This window comes from Mustela putorius, unplaced genomic scaffold, assembly GCF_011764305.1.
Source record: "Mustela putorius furo isolate JIRA1106 unplaced genomic scaffold, ASM1176430v1.1 tig00000738_pilon_pilon_pilon, whole genome shotgun sequence".
In the NCBI taxonomy this organism is placed as follows: domain Eukaryota; kingdom Metazoa; phylum Chordata; class Mammalia; order Carnivora; family Mustelidae; genus Mustela; species Mustela putorius.
The window spans coordinates 7,633,104-7,652,842 of NW_025421463.1; the positions used below are offsets into that span (position 1 = coordinate 7,633,104).

The following is a 19,739-nucleotide window of genomic DNA, read 5'->3' on the forward strand; positions in this document are numbered from 1 at the left end:
TCTTCAGGATGCCTCACTCTGATATCCTCTATACCCTGGTTCGAATCCTGGCTCTGCCGTGTTCTGCCAGATGACCCCTGAGCCTCAGCTTCCTTGCCTGAGAATGGGAAGGAGAGCAGGAGGAGCCGTGGGGAGTGGCCAGTGCCTGACCTGGAGGAGAAGGTCAGAGACAGCGGCTGGGCTTCCCCTGCGAGGGGCTTCGTGGCCAAGACCAAGGGTCCAGATTTGATTCTGAACGTGCTGGGAACTACCGGAAGGTTCAAAAGGGGGGTGCTGCAGAGGAATGATCTGATTTGGCTTTGGGAAAGATGGTTCTGGCTGCTGAGTGGAGAGCAGACTCGGGGGGGGGTGTCAGGAGTGGAAACAGGGGTCCAGGAAGAGAGCTCCTGGGGACCCAGCTCAGGGGCAGGTGATGGTCGCTGGGACAGGCATGGGGGCTGAATGGAGCAACCTGCTCCCTGCCCTCTTTGTGCATGCTGGGGGCGGGGTGGGGGGAGTGTGTGAGTGTGTGTGCAAGCCCGGCCACCCGCTCAGCTCTCATCTGGCTTTAGCACTGAGCTCGGCCCCCACTGACCCTCTGCGTATCAGTCGGGGTAAAGCCCACTGCCCGCTGAAACCCAGCCTCTGAACCTCCCGGGCCCCTCCCGAGCCCCATCCTTCTGGCTCCTGTTATAGTTCAGTGTGGTTTGTCTGCGGAGGAGTCGAAGGTGGGGCCTTCAGGTACCCGCAAGGGGTTCACATCTTCTAGGGGATTCTTGTGGGGGAGGGGGAGACAGAGGAGGGAAGAGAGGGAAAGGGGGGAGAGAGGGAGGGAGGAGAGGGTGGGAGGAGGAGAGGGGAAGAGAGAGGGCAGGGGGAGGGTGGAGGGAGGGCAGGGGGGGAGGGCAGGGAGAGGGCTGGGGAGCCAGGGGGAGGAGGGGGGGAAGGAGACAGACCCATACAGAGGAGGAACAAGGTGAGGGCTTTAGGCCCAGAAGCAGGACAAAATCACTTCCACCACACCCCCTGGCCCCACAGTCCCCCCGCTTCAGTGGACTGTGAGAGAGGATGACCTGTGGACTCCCCAGACGCCCAGGAGGACGGGGACAATGGGCGAGAGGGACATATGCCCACCTTCTCTCTCCATCACGGTGTGTCCCCTCGCTTGTCCTCCTATAGCCGTTAGATTTTAGGTGGAGGGTACAGACCATGTGGGGTTGAAGCTTTCCTGGCCCCTCAGAGCCACACTTGTCTTTCCACCTCAGGGGGCCTGGCCTGAGCCCCTAAGCAAAAGCTCGATCCTCTGGGCCTGGGTGGGGGAAGCTTCCTGTTTCAAGCCCCCCCAGCAGGGAGGGGGGCGGCCTGTTGCTGCATCCCCCCCACCTGGGGCTGTGGCTGGCAGGAGCCCCCTCCCCTGGGCCTGCTCAGAAAGTCTGCTCAGCCTCCTCTCCCCTGCCTTCGGGGCATCTTGGATGCTCAGTAAATGGTTGTTGAGTGAACAAAAGAAGAGACTAAGGAAAGAAGGTTAGAAGAGGGGAACTGGTTGGGGCCGCCGGCGTGGAGGACAGGCTCATACCATCTCCTTGGGCAAAGCTGCTGGCAAGCTGGGTCCGTGACTTCTGGCTTCTGACTTTTGGCTTTGCCTGGGGATGTGTGTGTGTGTGTGTGTGTGTGTGTGTTTAAGATTTCATTTATTTACTTGTCAGAGAGACAGAACAAGAGAGCAAGCACAAGCATGGAGAACAGCAGGCAGAAGAAGAAGCAAGCTCCATGCTGAGCAGGGAGCCCGATGCGGGACTCCATCCCAGGACCCTGGGATCATGATCCGAGCCGAAGGCAGACGCTTAATGACTAAGTCACCCAGGCGTTCTGACTTTATGTGTTTTTTTTTTTTTTTAAAGTTTCAACTGAATGCATTGATTTGGGGGCAGGAAATATGTTCGGGTGGTACACACGGGTCTACAGTAACAAACAGCCTTTCTACCTCCCCCTTCCTGACCTGGCTTTCCTTCCTGGGAGAACCAACGCTCCCGGTTTTCTGAGAAGCTTCCAGAAATAGTCTAGGCTTAATACATGTTGGCTATTCTTTTCGTCTTCGTGGTGGTTGTGCTGATGAGCTACTCCTGCTACGAAAGCCTTGCTCTGGGAGAGAGGAGGGGCTGGGGAGCCCTCTCTGTGCGGTGGACGGTTGGAACCATCGTGCCTCCTTCGGCCGGGTGGACACTGATGCCCAGGAAGGGAGGGTCACTCTGCGGCTCTGAAGAAGGTCCCACTCTTCACAGCGACGCTGGCCTCCTGCTTCTGTTTCTACTCAGAAGGGAGCCCACTGACTCTCTTCCCAGGCTGTCAATGCTACACTTCCTTCCATGCAGATGGCAGGTTCCGTGAAACTGCTTATCAGAAAATGCCCCTGAAGCAGGGTCATTAAAATCAGGAGAAAGAGAGAACACAGAGCTCCTGCTTCTGGATGCCGGATGGGACTTCACGGGCCCCTGGGCCCGGGACGCTGAGCCTGACCAGGTGTGCACCTTTCTAAAAAGGGGCCCCCAGTTTCTCATCATTTGAAAAAAAGTCCTGAGCACGGGGTGGATGGGGAGGAAAGGCTTAGGAGCCATGACTTGAAAAGGAAGGTTCTAGAATGCTTAGTAAGACGCCAGCAAAGTGTTTGCAAAGTCTTCTCTGAAAGCTAAATGAAGTAGCGGGCTCCCTGGAAGGCTGGGTGAAAAGGGGGGTCTCTGAGAGGTGGTGGGATAGGTGTGAGTAGCGCTGGGGACACCTCAAAGAACTCGTTAGTGGCTGTGTGTGTGTGTGTGTGTGTGTCTGTGTGTGACTGGATGAAGGTGTCAGAGGCTTGAAGTGGCCCCCTAGGAGATGGGCTGGGGTGGTAGAGGGGAGAAAAGAAGGGGCTGTACCCCTCGGGCTCCTACGTGCCACAAGGCACCCATATGAGAGGGACCGGGCGTGTGTGCGTGTACGTGTGTGAGCGCGCGAGAGAGCATGTGTGAGTGTGTCGGCTGCCAAGACACCCACACGGTCCCACCTCCCCCCAGCGGAGGAGGGAGATCTTTATCGGGCCCCTAGGTGCTTCAGGAGTTTCAGAGTTTCTCACCAGCCTGATCTCTCCTGTCCCCACCCCAGGCCTTGCCCCCTCCATCCTCTGCACAGGAAGTGGGCTGGCCCTGGGGTTTTCATCTGTGCCGGCCTCCTCAGCCAGCTGCTACCTGGGCTGCCGGAGTTGGAGGGAGTCAGAGCTGGGCTCCGGGGGAGATGGCAGCGGAGAGATCCCGAGAGAGCGCACTGCGGCCCCATGTCTCAGCCAGGTGACTTTGCCCTCACCCTGCCACTGCCTGGTTCCCAGCGACCTGGGGTCTCCCTCCCGGCCCTGCCAGCAGCTTGGGGCCCGAAGCGAAGGTCAAGGGACAGCTTCCAGCTCTCATCTCCTCGATGCCCCAGGAGGTTCCGCTGGAACTTCCATCTCCCAGCCCGCCTGGCCCCCAACCTTATCTTGAAATCCCTCCAGGATGAGGCAGGTCCTGATCAGGGTTTTGGCCTTGAAGAAAAAGCTGGTCCCTAGTTCTGGGCTACCCCTCCTTCCCAGCCCATCCCTGGGGAAGCTGGGGGCTGCTCTGGGATAAGGGGCGTCCTAGCCCAGAAGGGGTGAGGAAAGAGGCAGGAGGACTGGGAGAGGGGAGGCCAGCTGAGCCCCGGATGGAGGACACTGGGTTGTGGGGGAGGGGGACACGCGAGCTCCCGCCGGGCGGCTGTGGAATGGGACCCATGTTGGGGAGGCATCCCCGTGTAAAGTGCTCCTCAAGAGGCTTTGGGGTGGGAGGCGAGGGAGGGGCCCCTCTGAGACCTGGCGATGAAGTGGGGTTGTCTCCTCTCTGGGAGCCCTGGGCGGCAGCGGGGGCGGGGGGCACAGACTGGCAGGTTTGAGTCCAGATGGTCCCTCCCTTGGCCGTGTGAGCAGATAGGTCTGTAGTGTCTCCAGGCACCACTAGAGTGGATAGGATTCCATCTCTGCGGCTGGCCTTTCTCCCGGGGGACAAGGCCTCCTGTCCTGAACTGTGTTTGGAGACCTCAGCGGGGGGTGGCTGGGGGCCAGAGCCATTTCTGAGGGTGCCCCCTCCTAGCCCTACAGCCTGGATTCCGAACCCACCTGGGGAGATGCTTCTGGAGTTAAACAGCAAGAGGCCAGCTCCCCGCCCCTCCGCCCACCACCTTGTGTGTTGGGGGTCGGTGGCCAGGAGGATGAGGCGAGATGCTGCCCATCACAGCTGCTGGTCTGGCTGTGGAGCTCCTGCCTCTGGTCCTCACCCCACCGCCCCCCCCCCCCCCCCACCCCCACGCCTCCTGCCCCCAGCGCCCTGTGGCCCACAGTTTCAGCCCCAGCAGTGGCGGGAAATCAGGCAGTACTGACCCAGTTCAACCCCCGGCTCGGCCCCACGCTGGCCTGGGCGAGAGGCTTACTGGTCTCAGCCTCCTCATCTGAGGAAAAGAGTCATAACGGTAGCTCCTCCCAGGGTTGCCGCAGGGACGAAGTGGGGTGATATCTGCTGAGTGCTAAGGACCTGGGCACAGAATGAGAGTCGAGTATTAGTCACCAGCCCTGTCACCATTCCCATCCTCAGCCCTGTCACCGTCATCACCGTTGTCATCATCACTGTCATCTCCTCACTTGGAATCCATTGACTGGCTTTGAGTCCAGCTTCCCGGGGCAGCACTGAGTTCAGTCTTGGCATCTGTCGCGGGGGTGGTGGGGGTGACGACAGCTACCTTCCAGGGTTCCTGGAACCCTTCAGGGTGCCCCCATGAAGGGCAGGGAGCGTGGGTGTGCGTGCGAACCCAGGGCTCATGGGGCTTAGGACTCAGAGGTCCTCCTTGCTCTCCCTGAGGCTGGGCCTGTGGCCTTGAGCAGGTTCCTTAACCTCCCCGAGCCTCAGTTCCCTGCCTGGCCGGAGGGTGCAGCCTCAGCGCCGTCCTGGAGCCCTCCCTGCCCCAACCGGCTCAGGAACAGCCCACACTCCCCTCTCTGTGCCCTTTGCAATCGTGATGTACATCGCTGCGCCCTTTCTGCTACGAGTGGTGGGGAACTCGTTGTAGACGGTGTTTCTGCTCCAGCTGGCTCGCCGCGGCTGGGGCTGTGGTTTGGCCTTGACCTTCCTGTGATCTTGTATGCCTTTGCCCCGAATCTCCTCCTGTCATCCTGAAGCTCTATACCAGGTCCTGTCCTGGGCATGGGCCTGCCTTGCCGACTGGTGTTGGCCAGGGGCGGCACCCTCCAGGGGGCAGATAGTACCCATGCTCCCAGGCCATGACTGAGTGAGTAGGGGGGCACAGAGGGGACTTACTGGACCCCTTGAGGGTCTCAACGCTGTGCCCTGTGCTGTGGGGGGGTCCCCAAGGAAAAAGGCAACCAGCCCCCATCCCCTATCCCCACTGGGGAGCTTCTCCTCCTGTGAGGATGCTGGGCAGGGGACTCCTTTTCAAACTCAAGCCAGACACCTGACAGTTGGCCTGTGCCCTTGCTGGGCCCTGATTCCTCAACTCCAGGGGTGGAGGGCTGGTGACCTTACCTCTGGGACCAGTGCTTGGGACAGGGTCTGGGCAGGGCCGAAGGATGTGAGGGAACAGGCTCTGTGGGCGAGCGAGCGGGGGATGAAATCCCAGCTCTGCCTCTTCTGCACACGTGACCTTGGTGGGTGAAGGACTCAGAGCCTTTGTTTCTTCATCTGTGTAAGGGGATAATACAAGCACCCAGCCCCTAGCCTCCGGGGAGAGAAGAGGATCTAGTATACGTAAATTGCTGGGCACAGTGGGAATGCTCAGTACACCCCCGAGTACTGCTGTGACTTAGTCCGTGAGTATTGAGCGTGTCGCCCATCTCAGTGGTGGGGGGAGACAGAGTCAGAGAAGTTACAGGAGCCACTGTCTGGGCCCTGGGTCAGCCCTGACTTGAATTCCACACCTGCCTCTGATCAGCTCTGTGATCTTGGGCAGTTTATTTTACGTCCCCGTGCCTCAGTTTCCCCATCTGAAAATGCAGATAATGAGAGGATCTCCAGTAGAGTTTTTGCTGCTTTATTTAAAGAACGGAGCATAGCCTGGCTTCTAGGAGCCTCCTGATGATGGTTTTAGGTGTGACTAAGGGGCAGCAGGGAAGGGAAGAGGTGAGCTGTAATCCCAGCTCTGTGCTGGTCTCCCTGTGTGGACCTGAGCGAATCTTTCCTTTTTCTGGGCCTCAGTTTCCCCAGCTTTTGAACAAGGGCATGGGCTCTCTCAGAGAGCCCTCTGAGCCCTGACAATGTATGGTACCCCAAATCCCCAAAGGAAGGGAGCATGTGTGGGGCTGAGGGACCAGCAGGTGCAAAGGCCCTGAGGCTGGATGGTATTGGCAGAGCAGAACACGGGCCACCCTGAGATGGGCAGGGCTCGGCCCGCCTCTCGCAGCGACCAGGGACCTGGAGCAGGTGTTCACTTGTGTTTTCTCCCCCTTTCTTTCCCCCAGGGCTCTCTTCCCCAGCTCCCACCCGTGGATGTGATGGCAGCGCCGGCTCTGTCCTGCTATCTGTCCCTCCTTGTCTTCCCCCTGGCCCTGGCCATCCCTCAGGGATTCACAGCGACAGATGGTGAGGACCTTGGCATCTGGATAGCTGTTCTTTCTCTTGGGAAGGCGGCCAACCCTTGTAGAACCCCTTTCAGGAACCCCGCTTCTGGGCAGAGGTCCTTCAGCAGGGGCAGGAGGGAGGCGAGGGCAACGGGACGAGAGATCAGGCGTCCACCTTCTCCCTTGGCCCCTGTGCGGCCAGCCACTCATGCCTCATCTTGTTAGCAGACACCCCCAAGCTCACATGCTTCTACAACTCAAAAGCCAACATCTCCTGTGCCTGGAACTGGGACGGGGACCCGCAGGCCTCATCCTGCAAGATCCATGCTTGGCCAGATAGACGGTGAGTGTGGGGTTGACCAGCAAGAAGGCAGCATCTCGGGATTGGTGTGCGGGGTGGTGGTGGTGGGGTGTTCCTATAATCTTAGACTCTTGGGACTCCTTCCTGGCAGACTCTAAGATGTTGCACTTTGAGAATCTGGATTGATAGGACCCACAGACTCTTGGTGTCCCTGAAGTCTGGAAAACAAAGGGGCTGGATATTTAGACTCCTGGAACCAGGGTGGGAGTGAGGAATGGGGGTCCAGGCTACAGGGAAGGGGCTGGAGATGAGCTACACAGGGTAGTTTGGGGACACTGGGCTGTGAGACTGATGGGTCAAGACTAGTCGACTTCAGAAGCAAGGGGCGGGGGAAGACAGGGGGTTCCCTAAGCTTTCGGAGAGACATCTAGGGCAGCTGTGGAAACAGGGGCCTGCGCATGGTTGGGATTCTGGGGGCTGGGAGGGAGTCAGAGAAGGGGCTGCTGTGATCTGTGCATCTTGATGGCAACAGCAAAGGTGGCTTTGGGTTTGGCCGTGGTCTTGGGTGGGTAATGATTCCACAGGGTTGCAAGGGCCCCTTCCAGCCCCGAGGGAAGACTCGGGAGGGCTTCAGGTGGGGAGGCCGACATGTCCTGCACTGTTTGCTTCTAGAAGATCACTGTGGCTACTGTGAGGCCAGGCTGGGGAGGACAGGAAGAGGTGCTGGTGATGGGAGGGGAGCAGATGCGGGGATGGGGGTCTCTACGGAGGTCGGCATAGAGCCTGCACAGACTGGCCTTGCTGCAGGGGTGGGGCCATCCCGAGGGCTGGCTCTGGGGGTCCCTCTTTTTGTCCTAAGGAGGTTCTTTTGCCTTGAAAGGCCTTGGAACAGATCCTGCGAGCTGCTCCCACTGAGCCCGGCGCTCTGGGTCTGTCACCTGATTCTTGGATCCCCAGATGTGAGTACTGAGAGCCGAGAAGAGAGCCCAGGGGAGGGCAGGTGTGGGGCGGGGAGCTTCCAGGGCAGAGCAGGGCCCAGAGAGCCCAGTGGCTTTGGCTACAGCCGAGACGCACAGCAGGCTGCCCCCGGGGCAAGAGAGGTAGAAGGAAGCAGGGCGGCATCCAAAGGCCAGAACTCAGGGCTGACTGAGGCTTGAGAGATCTGTGGTCCGAGGGGCTCCGTCATTCCGCCTCTGCCCCACTTTTCTCCCCATGCTTTGTGGGTCCCGCGACACTTCTGTACTCTTTATCAGGTGTGGGGAGGGGTGCCCAGCCGTAACAACACCCCCTCTGAGTCTTCCGAGGTCTTGGTAAGTGCAAGGCAGCATGGGCTTAAAAGTGTGGATCCTGGAGCTGAAGGTTTGGGTGCCTGGTCCCGGCTCCACTGTAACACCCACTGGGTGACATCAGGCAACTGCTGGTCGTAGGCTTCCCTTCTCGAAGTGGCAAGAATGACAGCACCTGCCTCGTAGAGCTGTTCTTTGTGTTAAAGCACTAAACACCGTGCCCAGAGCAGAGCATGCACTTGACTTTGAGGTCTGTGGATCCTGGGGACTTCGTGGATGGGCTCCAGCACTGTCCCTTTCTTACTAGAGAGGAAACTGAGGCTCAGAGAGGCCCTGCCAGTGAGGGGCAGAGCTGGGACTGAACCATCTAGATGGGCATGTGGCCACGTCCATGCATGGGCATCAAATTACTGTTGGTCACGCCGTCCTTGGCAGCAGCGGGCAATAGGGTTGCCCAGATCACCTTTTCCCGCCGTCATCAGGTCATACCCACTCTTAAGGGGCAGGAGAATGTGGAGATAGGCTCACACGTCTGGAGTCAGATGGCCATGCCTCTCCCTGTGAGCTCTGCGGAGGGTCTGCCTTCGGACCCTGGCCCCACCTTTTCCTTGCTGTGTGACCTCAGGCAAAGCCCTAGCCTCTCTGAGCTTCAGCCTTCTCGGCTGCAGGACGAGAAGAGACATAGGGCTTGTCTCACAGGGTGTTGAGTTAAATGAGAGAATGTGTGTTCAGCACGCAGAAGAGTGCATGGACAGAGGATGAACCCAACACAATATATTCCTGGCATCTTTATAAGGACTACGATCATAGTAATAATGACGATATTATCATTATCTGGAAACATCAGGCCCCTACAACAGCCAGACACAGCAAGGGGCAGCGTCCTTGGGTTGGAGAGGGAGGAATTGTTCCTAGCTCTGGGGACTCATACGGTCAAGTTCAAGTTTCACTCATTGTGGGCCCTGTGGCAGGTAGGTCAGAGGGACTGTGTCCTGAGTCCTGGACCTGAAAACACCACCTCAGAACCTAGAGCACAGATCTGGAGGGGACATGCATCAGACTTTCCTCCCACAGGGCGCTCTTCTGCACAGGGAGGAGGCTGCCGTAAGATGCTCATTCTACAGCCCTTGGTCAGCCTCAGGCTGTGTCTCTGTGGGGACAGCGGTTACAGAGGCCTGGCTTTGAATCCAGATCCCCTGCTGACCAGTGTGTGACTTTGGGCCACTCACCTGCATTATGAGGATGGTTTGCTCTGACCATCAGCTAGAGAAATGCCTAAGGCGCCCGAATAGTGCCTGCCCGCAGGAGAGGCTTGCCACGTGCCCATTTCCTTCCCCAAAAGCCAGGGTGTGGGAGTGGGGAGAGGTAGGCTGTCACACTCCAATCTGTTACACAGGTACAGTTCCAGACCTGCCTTCTCTTGGGGGCTCATCCTGTTTGCATGCCTCTTTGGATGGGGAACTCCCTCCCTTTCAAGGCGGCTCACTTCACTTTAGATCACGGATCAAACTCTGCTTGCTGCCTGTTTTTGTAAATAAAGCTTTATTGGCACACGGCCATGCCATTCTCCTATGGTGTCTCTGGTTGGTTTTCACAGGCCAGCAACAGAATTGCGTAGTTGCGACTGAGACCGTTTGACCTGCAAAGCTAGAAATATTTACTTTCTGCCCCCTCATGGAAAAAGCCTGCCGACCCCAGCCTTAGCCGGAGGGGCTCATGGAGGGGCCCCACTTTTGTTGTGGTCTTGGTCTTCCTCTCTCCTATCGTCCCCACCACCCATACCCCATCCCTACCATGTCCTCCTCTTGCAGGCTCAGAGTCTGACCGCGGCTGACATTGTCAAAATGAGCGTGATATGCCACGAAGCGGGGAGGTGGAGGACACTGATGACCCAGGACTTCAAGCCCTTTGAGAGTCGTGAGTGAGGAACTGGGAAGGGTAGGGGGACTGGGGCGGGCTGGGAACCCTCCGTCCGGTCTTTCCCTCTGGGACCCTCCCAGATCCAGTCTCTTTCCATATCCACGTGTGATCTCTCACTGCCCACTGCCCTCAGGCTGCAGTTCTGGCTCCTTCCCCTGATACTCAGCATCTGGCCCGGGCTTCCCAGTCGAGCGCTGCTCCTCTCCTGGCCTGTATTCCTGTCACAACCAAAGGCCAGCTCTCTGAATTCAACTTGCCCATTCATGCCTCTGAGCCCTTGCGTTTGTGGGTGCCACAGCCGAGAAGGCTCTTCCTATCAGAAAAGTTCCCCCTCACCTTTCAAGGCGCAGTGAAGAGTCACCTCCACCAGGAAGCCTTCCCAGACTCTCCCAGCCCTTCGTACCTCCTCTTTCAGGGTGTTTATGTTTTTTCAGGGTCCTTACTGCCTGATTTGGGGACTGTCTCCCTCACTGGGCTGTGAGCTCCCCGAGGGCAGAACATCTATCTTCCCTAAGTCTCTACTCCAAGTACCCAGCACCAAGCCTTATCTGGGCAGTGCTCTGGAAGGTTTTTGAATGACTGCATGCCTGGCCCCATCGCCAGACCATATAAGGGAGAAAGCGCGAGATCTAGACAGGGTGCTCAATGAAGCCTTGACTTAACTGAGTGGGGTTTGCCCAGAATATCATTTCACACGTCTGAGCCTCAGTCTGCCCATCAAGAATGGGGAGAATCAGTTATTGGCTGGACCCGGGGTTGCCATAAGGAGTCTGTGAGTCTCTGACTGCTTAACACATGCCCACGAATAGTGTTATTCGTGTAGTTCAAGAGTCCCAAACTTAGAAAAACTTAGGTCAGTTTAATTTCAGAATTATTAAATCTTATAATCCTATAAGGATCCTGAGATTCAATTAAATGACATGAGACGATTCCTGTAAAGCTCTCGGATCGATTCTGGAGGCAGAGAACAGAGGCCTTCGCTTGTTTTCATGCAGCAGATTATCAGGTGCTTGAATCAGGTAATGGCTCCAGGCGCCAAGAATACGTCGGAGAACACATCCCCTGCCCTCAGTGAGCACACGGTCTGCTGGGCAAGATGGAAAATGAACAAAGAACCCCAAATAAATATTTGATGTGTCAGGTGGGGCTAAGTGCTGGGCAGGAAAATAAAACAGGTTAGGGGGTACAAGAAGGCTTCTCCAAGGAGGTGAGGGTTTCTGGGGGTGGGGAGGGTGCCCAGGAGGGAGAAGGAGCAGGTGCAAAGGTAGAGATGGGGGCGTGTCTGAACTTTATCCCCTTGGCATGGCATTGTGACCCAGCATCCCCCGGGGTCACTGTCTCTTCCTCTCTCTCACCTCCAGTTCGCCTGATGGCCCCCGACTTACTCCAAATCACCCATGTCGGGACCCACAAATGCAACATAACCTGGAAAGTCCCGCAGTCCTCCCACTACATTGAAAGTTACCTGGAGTTTGAGGCCCGGACAAGGTCCCCAGGCCACAGCTGGGAGGTGAGTGCATGGCTTGGTCCCCACCTGCCCCGACTCCTCCCTCCAGTCCTGGTCACCCTGTCCAAGCTTCATGTCAGCAAAGTCACGGTAGTCCCCAGGTGGCTCCTGCTCCTCCCCTGTCCTGCCTGCTCTGGCCTCCCCGCCCTGTATGTGCCCCCCGACAGCCCTGGGGTTCCAGCTGGTGGCAGATGCCAGGGCTAGAGTTTACATAGCCAAGAGGCAGGTGACTATCCTCTGAGATTTCAGAGGCCCTGGGAAGTCACCTGTCCGTGCAGCTCTGTGCATGGATGGTGAGTGAGAGGAGGGGTTCAGGATGCCCTTGGGGTTTGGGGCTGAGTAGTCAGGGATGCGGGGGGAGAGGGGCAGGGGAGGAGCTGGCAGGGAGGAATGCAGGCGTCACCCACTCAGCCTCCCAGCCAGCCCCTGCCATGGGAGGTGAGGTGGGCTGTGGGCCCCCCTCCACTCTGACAGCCCCCCGCCTCTCTCTGCCCCAGGAGGCCTCCGTGCTGATCCTCAGGCAAAACCAGCAATGGATTTGCCTTGAGACACTTACTCCGGGCACCTTGTATGAATTTCAAGTGCGGGTCAGGGCCCACCTAGGCAGTCACAAAGCTTGGAGTCCCTGGAGTCAGCCCCTGGCCTTCAGGACGAGGCCTGCAGGTACCAGGAGAGAGAAGGGGTGGGACGGAGCTCAGACCGGAGGGGATGGCTGGGGTGTGGCCTGGAGGGCGGCTGGTGGGGGAGGCCTGGGACTGGGGTACAGGGCTCAGCTTGAGTTGGGCTCACCTGCTATGGTTAGCCCACTCATTGTGACCCTGCAGAGTGAGCAGTGTGGTCGGAGTGGGCTGCTCGCATCCGGAAGCCTCAGTTTCTGCATCTGTAAAGTGGGTACTGTGCTACCTGGCAGACCTGCTGTGATGAGGCACGCGATGCCCCTTGTCAGCTCCCACGGCAGGTCTCCTGGGCCAGACGGGACCTGCCAAGGCCTTGGGTCAGAGATCAGCCAGTCCCTAGGCACCAGGGTGGCTGCAGGGGGTGGGGGATGCTAGAGGGATCTGGGCAAGCGGGGGTGCTTCTCTAACCTCTCTTCCCGCTTCTCCACCTGCCCCTGGGTGGCCTCAGGAGAGCGGACTCTGCCCTTTCCTTGGTTTGGCCATGTCATCGTGGGCATCAGCAGCGTCTTCGTCTTTCTCGTCTTGGTCTACTTATTGGCCAACTGTCCGTACATCGGACCGTGGTAAGAGCCCTCCTTTCCTGCTCCTTCGTGCTCTCATCTGACACACACCCCCTGAGTGCTCAGGCCCTCGGCTCAGACCCCTGCTCAGACACACCCGTGCTCCCTCTGCCCTCCCCACAGTCCTCCCTGCCTGATACCTAGCTTTTCCCTGGCACCAACCCCCAAAGACGGAACCCCAGGGAACCAGCCTGAGGGGAGCCGGGGAGGGAGAGCCCCATGGAGACCCCGCCCAGAGCATGACTCTGAGTATGTGTGTGCACATATGTGTGTATGCGTGTGTGCAAACGCCTGCTGTCTCTATGTGTATGTGTCCTCGGGGATCTCTCTAGGTCCCTTTGTCGAGCCCCAGCTCAGTGGCAGGCCTGGTACCGAGTGCTGGGAATACAAGGGCAGGCTACATACATGCGGTCGCATCTTCATGGAGCTCATGGTCACGTGGAAGAAGGCAGATGTTTATAAATCATATGAAAGTACAATGACACACCATGATAAAAGGGTAAAGGAAGGTACTTGATGGATTGGAAGTAGGCCACAGGGAGAGGAACCTCCGCTGGGGGATGGCCAGCAGAAACATGCCTAAGGAAGTGATGATTCCCTTGAAAGGAGGAGCTAACCAGGCATGGGGAGGGGATGGGGAGTGCATAGGCAAACAGGAAACAGGGTGTGCAAAGGCCCTACATGGGTAATGCAAAGCAGCATTACAGCAACTGAGAGTTCAGGGAGGCAAGTGTGGTTGGAGACCAGCAGGGGCGGAGGAGAGGGCTCACCTGAGCCTGAACATCTAACTGGGGGGCAGCCAGGCTTTCTGGGTCCTTGAGGCTATGACCATATTTTTGAGGCTGATGCATACTGGGGCACTCAGTGTGGCAAGCAGAGCATGGGCTGGAATTCAGCACCCACTCACTACCCCCCTAAAACCGGTGCCCTTGGGCAGTGCACAACCTGAACGACCATCCATGACAGTCTGGACATGAAGACACAGAATCTGGTCTCTTTCCTACCTCCTGCTTCCTTGTTCCTTGTTCACTCTACTCCAAACATTTGGCTCTGTGTAGTCCCTGACCACTCGGGCTCCTATGGTCCCCCACCCCCACATCCTTCTTTTGCACGGACCCCTGCTTTGTGTCCACAGAATGAATGGTCATGTTGCACACTTGGTTCGTGTCTGTCTCCCCAGTAGAATGTCAGAAAGAGACCTCTGTCTGCCATTCTTGTGTCCCCAGGCCCCCACCTTCCCTTACTGGACATTTACTTCGTACTGATCCAACAGATGAATGCGGAATGGCTCTGTACCCTCCCTTCAGGGCAGTGGGGTGCCAGCGGGACACCATGGCCCCTTTCCCTTCTCATCCTCATTCCCTCCCTCCTCCTCTCCTGTTCAGGCTAAAGAAGGTTCTGAAGTGCCACATCCCAGACCCGTCAGAGTTCTTTTCCCAGCTGAAGTCAGAGCATGGAGGAGATTTCCAGGTAGGAGTCTGGAGCTGGCGGAGAGAAGGAGGCATCTGGCTCAGGCTGGCAGGGGGGCGGCCAGAGGTGTGGGCGGGTGGGGAGGTGGTGGGTTTGCGACAGGAGACAAATACTAAAGTGAGCAGCCTCTGGGCTGGGTGTGGGTCCCTTTCCCCAGCTTGGGCACCACTATTCTCAGGCTGAATGGTACCTCCTGTCTGAGCCAGACAGTCTGGTTCTAATCCTGGCTCCAGCCCTTCCTGGCTGTGTGACCTCGGGCGCGTCATGGAATGTCTCTTGTGCTCAGCTTTCCCACTTGTGCAGCAGGGAGGGAAACCTACTAAGTGTTACTTACATGGATGGGCCCAAGGTCACTGGTTGGCATGTAGTAAGTGCTCAAGGGGTCCTAGCTAGAATTTCGGTCACTGGTCTGTTGACTGAGCAGCGCCCCCACCCCCCCCCCTTGTGCTGACTCTCTTAATGGGCAGCGGTTCTTCGCCCCCTGCAGAAAGCACTGGGCAGGCTCCAACACTGTATCCTTGATGGTAACAATTCTTTGAGGTGCTTCTCATCAATCGAAGCAGAGTCACTGGGAAGGTGCTGGCCCAGAGAGTAGTAACCCTGAACCCCATTTAAACCTCAGTCGCCTCCCCTCCCGGAGCCCACGCTTGCTTCAGGAAGGAAGTGTTGTGGCGGAAAGGGGCTGTGGTGGGCTGCTTCTCTCACCCCTCCCCTCCACCGGCTCTCTAGATTTGATGGAGGATGAGGTCGGGGTGGAGGGCGATCAGCAGGAGTGTGGAAGGGCTGGAAAGCCATACTGGGCCAGAGATGTCAAGAGTTGGCTTTGGAGTTCCCTATTACAGCCAAAGAATTCTGGAATTCTTTGGAAAATTACCAAGATTTGGGGATAGCTTGCCTACAGTTCTCTCGATGTCAGGGAATGGACCTCCTTAAAATTCTTCCTAAAGCCCTAAAGATAGTGACCTCCCTGTCAACAGAGGCATTCTAGCAAATCTTGGCTGACTATAGGTCAGAAATATAGCAGAAGGGACTCCTGGTTGGAGGCTGGACTGGATGCATCCTTAGTCCTTTTCCCGAGTGAAAACTTTCTGATTCTATGGGACTAGGACCTTTTGAGCTGGGAGTGGGCTCCATCCTAGAGAGGTACCAACTGCTCTGTCTTCCCATGTGGTCATCCCCAGGTCTAGATGCTTGCCCCAGACCTGGGGTGTGGAAGGTAGATCCCAGGGAAGCCGTGGGATGCACAATGTGGTGGGGACCCTACCCTCTCCTCTGCATCTGGGTGGGAGGTCTGCTCCTCTCTCCGTACCCCAGGACCTCTAGCTACCAGGCCACAAGGCGCACTGCTCTGTCCAGGAGAGCTGGGGATATGTGTGCCAGTGCGTAAGTGTGTGTGTGTGAAGGGGGGTGTGTTCCTCCTTGCACCTGCCTCCCTGCCCCGTCCCCCCAACTTCAGGGCACTGAGGACGGAAGCCCAGGCCCAGGAAGTAGCTGACCCTCTGAGAGGGGCCGGCAAGGCCCTGGCACACCAGGCAGGGCTGGTCACGGCCCCGGCCTCTCCTTCTGGTTGCACAGCCCTTCCCCTCCTCCCTTGCCTCCTCCAGGGCTGGACCTCCTCCCCACCCCCCACCCAGAGCCTGCTCTCTCCCTGTCTTCCCAGCCTAGCGGGGGGAAGGAGTGTAGGAGGAGCCCAATGCGCCTGGTCCGTGTGCTCAGGGGACGCCAGTCCAGCAGTTGAGGGCTCCCAGGACAGAGGGCTGTTGGGTCCCCATCACACCCCCTGAGGGCCTACTGTCCCTTTCGCTTCTGTGGGTGGTCTGCCTTTTACCCTGGGCCAGGGAGTTCTGCCTTCAGTTTCTTATTCTGACATTCTCCTACTCACAATAAGGAAGTTAGGAAAGAGGGGGCTAAGTGTTGTGGGATTGAGGCTCAGAGAGGGGCAGTGACCTGCCCAGGGTCACACGGTCAGTGAGGACCAGGGCTCTCCGGACTCTGGAGCTACTGGGAAGGGCTCTGGCGGGTACTTTCTTCTCTCTGTGGAGGGACAGTGTGGCAGGAGGGGGCTGCACATCACGGGGGGTGGGGGGGTGGCCAGAAAATGTCAGGACCATCTGCGCCCTCCAGAGATTTTGTCAGAGAGCCGGCTGTATGTTCAGGGCTAGGAGACGGCCCCCGTCTGGGCATCTGTAAGGTGGACAAGATGGGCTCCATTCGGGGCCCTTTCAGCTTTGACCCTGGTTTGTGGACTCACACACTGGGGCTAGTCCCTTCCTGATGCACGGAGGCTTTCCCCCTTTGCCTGGTGCCTCGTGTGGTGCCAGGCTCACAGCACCATAAACAATCCTCATCGAAACAACACATCCCCTGGGCACCTACAGGAATCACCCTCTCCAGGCTGACCGAGAGCATTCTGCAAGCTGGTGTGTGGGGGTGGGGTGGGGTGTAGTCAGGGAGGCCTTCCTGGAGGTGGAAGCTCTGAGGAGACCGTAATGAGGAGCTGTTGCTGAGATTCTGGAGGAGGAGGCGTCCTACTCACCTTCCATCTGTTCTCTCTCCTGGCAGAAGTGGCTCTCCTCGCCCTTCCCCTCGTCATCCTTCAGTCCCAATACCCAGGCACCCGAGATCTCCCCACTGGAGGTGCTGGACCGGGACACCAAGGCCACACAGTTGCTCCTGCTGCAGCAGAAGGGGCCCTCACCCTCGGCCGAGACCAGCGGCCACTCGCTGACCAGCTGCTTCACCAACCAAGGTTACTTCTTCTTCCAACTCCCGGACGCTCTGGAGATCGAGGCCTGCCAGGTGTACTTCAGCTATGACCCCTGCACAGAAGAGTCCGAGGATGGCGGGGCTGGGGCACCTGAGGGGTCTCTCCTCTCACCCCTGCCACCCCTGCCGCCCCTGCCAGGAGAAGACGATGCCTACTGCACCTTCCCCCCGGGGGATGACCTGCTTCTCTTCTCTCCCAGGCTCCTGGGTGGCCCCGGCGCCCCCAACACCATGGCTAGGGGCACTGGAGCCTGTGAAGAGAAGCTGCCCTCCTCTCTGCAGGAGGGAGCTCCCCGAGACTGGGCCCCCCAGGCCCTGGTGCCTCCCAACCCAGGAGCGTCTGACCCGGGGGACAGCCAGCCACCGCTGGAGCGTGCCCTGGGAGAAGCAAGAGAGGAGGTCCCGGCCCCTGGCCCCAGGGAAGGGATCGGCTTCCCCTGGGCTAGACCCCCCGGGCGAGGCCAGGTCGGAACCCCTGCCTCCTGCCTGACCCTGAACACCGATGCCTATGTGTCTCTCCAAGAGCTGCAGGAGCAGGACCCGGCTCACCTGGTGTAGACAGACAAGGCAGACTGCTGCCCACTGTTGTGCCAGGCCCGGGTGAGGACTCTTTGTCCTCAAGGCTTGCTGCCCCCTGGACATCCCTGCCCTGAGGGCCCCCACCCAGCCTTGCCCATTCGGGCATTCATTTCCAAATGGCAACTGCTGCTCCCTGGTCCTGTGGCTCAAGCCAGGAATTGCAGTGGGTGAGGACACTGTGACTCCCCTCAGCTGTCACGGAGTCCCATGGCTTTTGCCTCTAAAGCATCCCTCCTCTGGAGCCCTGCAAGGACTCTTCAGGGAGAGTTCTCGGGGTTCTCCAGGGATCTTCACCCTGTCCACCTCACTGGGCTTCCTGCCCCAGTCCCACCCCCTCCTGCCCATCCTCCACAGGGCAGCCAGAGCGCTCTCTCTGAACCACAAACCATATGGCTCTGCTGCCCCTTGTTTAAAGCCCACCATGGCTCCCTGCTGCCCTCCGCACCACTTCTTGGCCTGGCTCTTGCTCCCCTGGCATCATGTTGGAACATTCCCTCCTAGAACCCTCCCAGTGTTCCTACTGAGCCACCAGCAGCTCCCTCACGCCCCCACACATTTGCACATGCTCTTCCCTGTACCTGCGGTGCTCTCTCCTCCCTCATCCAGGTGACCAATCCCCTATGCCTCAAGGGTCCTTTCTGCTTCATTTGGAGAGAAACTCTGCATCCGTTAATGAGCGCGAACTTCAAGCTTCAGTATTACGGGATGGCTAGACAAAGTGGCCCTGTCACTTCGCCCTTGGGATCTCTTGTGACCTCAGAATACTTAGCTACTGCGTCCTTTCCACTGTGGCCCAATTTGTGATGCGAATCCCCCCCGGGGGAAAGCAGACACTGGCTGGATCTTTCCATTGTGGTTTCATGGATTCATAAGGCATGCTGCTGGGAAGTAAACCTCTCTCAGTGGCTGGTTCTGAGGCTGTCACAGGGAGTCTAGACCTCTCTTGGAGAGATCTCTTCCACAACTCAGGCGGCTGGCATGCTGCGTCCAGAAGGGCAACTCGCTTGGCACCCCTATCCTATTCCCTGTAGTGAACTATCTGGGACCACCTTGCTTGGACTCCCTGTGTCCGGCTGCCTTTACACAGGGGCCATCGTCCTCTTCTGAGGTCAAGACTCAGAGAGGCGAAGCCCCAGGATCACTAGGCTCCAGCATGCCCATTCCAGCAAGAGCCTCGTCTTTTTTCACCGCAGTCCTCCCCGCAGCACAAACACAAGACTCACGCCCCGCAGCACAAACACAAACTCACACAGCTGACCTCTTCCTCCTCGGTTCTCCCCATCACCTCTCTACTTCTCATCCTTCCGTCCCTGGCATAGATCACACCTGTGATGCCTGCCACAACCTTCCTCTCACAGTAGCAACCCCAGCGAGCAAAGGATTCCTTCCCAGGTCCCTGATAGGCGAGCACGCCGAGCCAGCACTTATAGGCCCTGCTCCTAGCTGATTGGGTGCCTGACACAAGCTCACCCATAGGCCGACAAACTTCTGCCTATGAGCTGGCTTAGAACAGAAGCTCCGCCCAGTCAGGGAGGCCCGGCCTGAACTGGCCAATCAGATTTCTGTCAGTCTTGAGCATTTCAACTCAGGGTCTTAAGAAGGGAGGTCCCTGGGAGCAGGTGCCTGTGCAAAAGGCTCTTGGAGAAGCCTGGGAAGGAGGAGTTCAACCTCGTTAGCGGAGGGCGCTGGGTTCTGCTATAGAGACACCCGCTGACAGGGGGCTACCGACGGTTCGCTTAAGATTCTCATTTTCCTTAAGTCCGAAATAAACTCCCTTTTCCTGAGGTTGTCTGAGTCTTGGATCTTTCCCACGGAAGAACTTGAGCACTTGGTCACTCCTGCCATACGATGCCACGTGTTCTGGGCCACGAGGCTCCTCAGTCCTGGCCTGAGCATCAAACCGAAGCTCGGTGAGGATACCCTTGCTCTGTGTCCCAGCGCAAGCCGTGAAACCCCTCTGTGAGTCAGTTTCCACTTGGAAGAGTTCTTGGGACAGTTCTGGTTCTTAAGTCTTGGGCATTTGTGCCATACGGATGTTCAATGACCTGTGTGTGCCATCTCTGTTATTGTTTACCTCATTATTTTCC

At 58.0% G+C, this 19,739-nt stretch overlaps 1 protein-coding gene across 4 annotated transcripts; it reads left to right on the plus strand.

The window, feature by feature from the left end:
* The first annotated feature begins 2,994 nt into the window (after positions 1-2,994).
* IL2RB (interleukin 2 receptor subunit beta) lies at positions 2,995-19,436 on the plus strand. 4 transcript variants are annotated; one of them, XM_004743166.3, is made up of 10 exons: positions 2,995-3,299; positions 6,488-6,608; positions 6,812-6,929; positions 7,768-7,846; positions 9,985-10,090; positions 11,455-11,603; positions 12,098-12,263; positions 12,726-12,840; positions 14,223-14,307; positions 16,870-19,436. In XM_004743166.3, the coding sequence occupies exons 2-10, from the start codon at positions 6,521-6,523 to the stop codon at positions 17,629-17,631; spliced, it is 1,668 nt and encodes a 555-aa protein (XP_004743223.2). In that variant the 5' UTR covers positions 2,995-3,299; positions 6,488-6,520; the 3' UTR covers positions 17,632-19,436. The 4 variants fall into 4 exon arrangements, with proteins under 4 accessions (XP_004743223.2, XP_004743224.2, XP_044939843.1 ...); XM_004743167.3 differs by having other exon boundaries at positions 3,090-3,299; positions 6,815-6,929; XM_045083908.1 differs by lacking the exon at positions 2,995-3,299 and adding an exon at positions 4,408-5,839.
* The last annotated feature ends 303 nt before the right edge of the window (positions 19,437-19,739 follow it).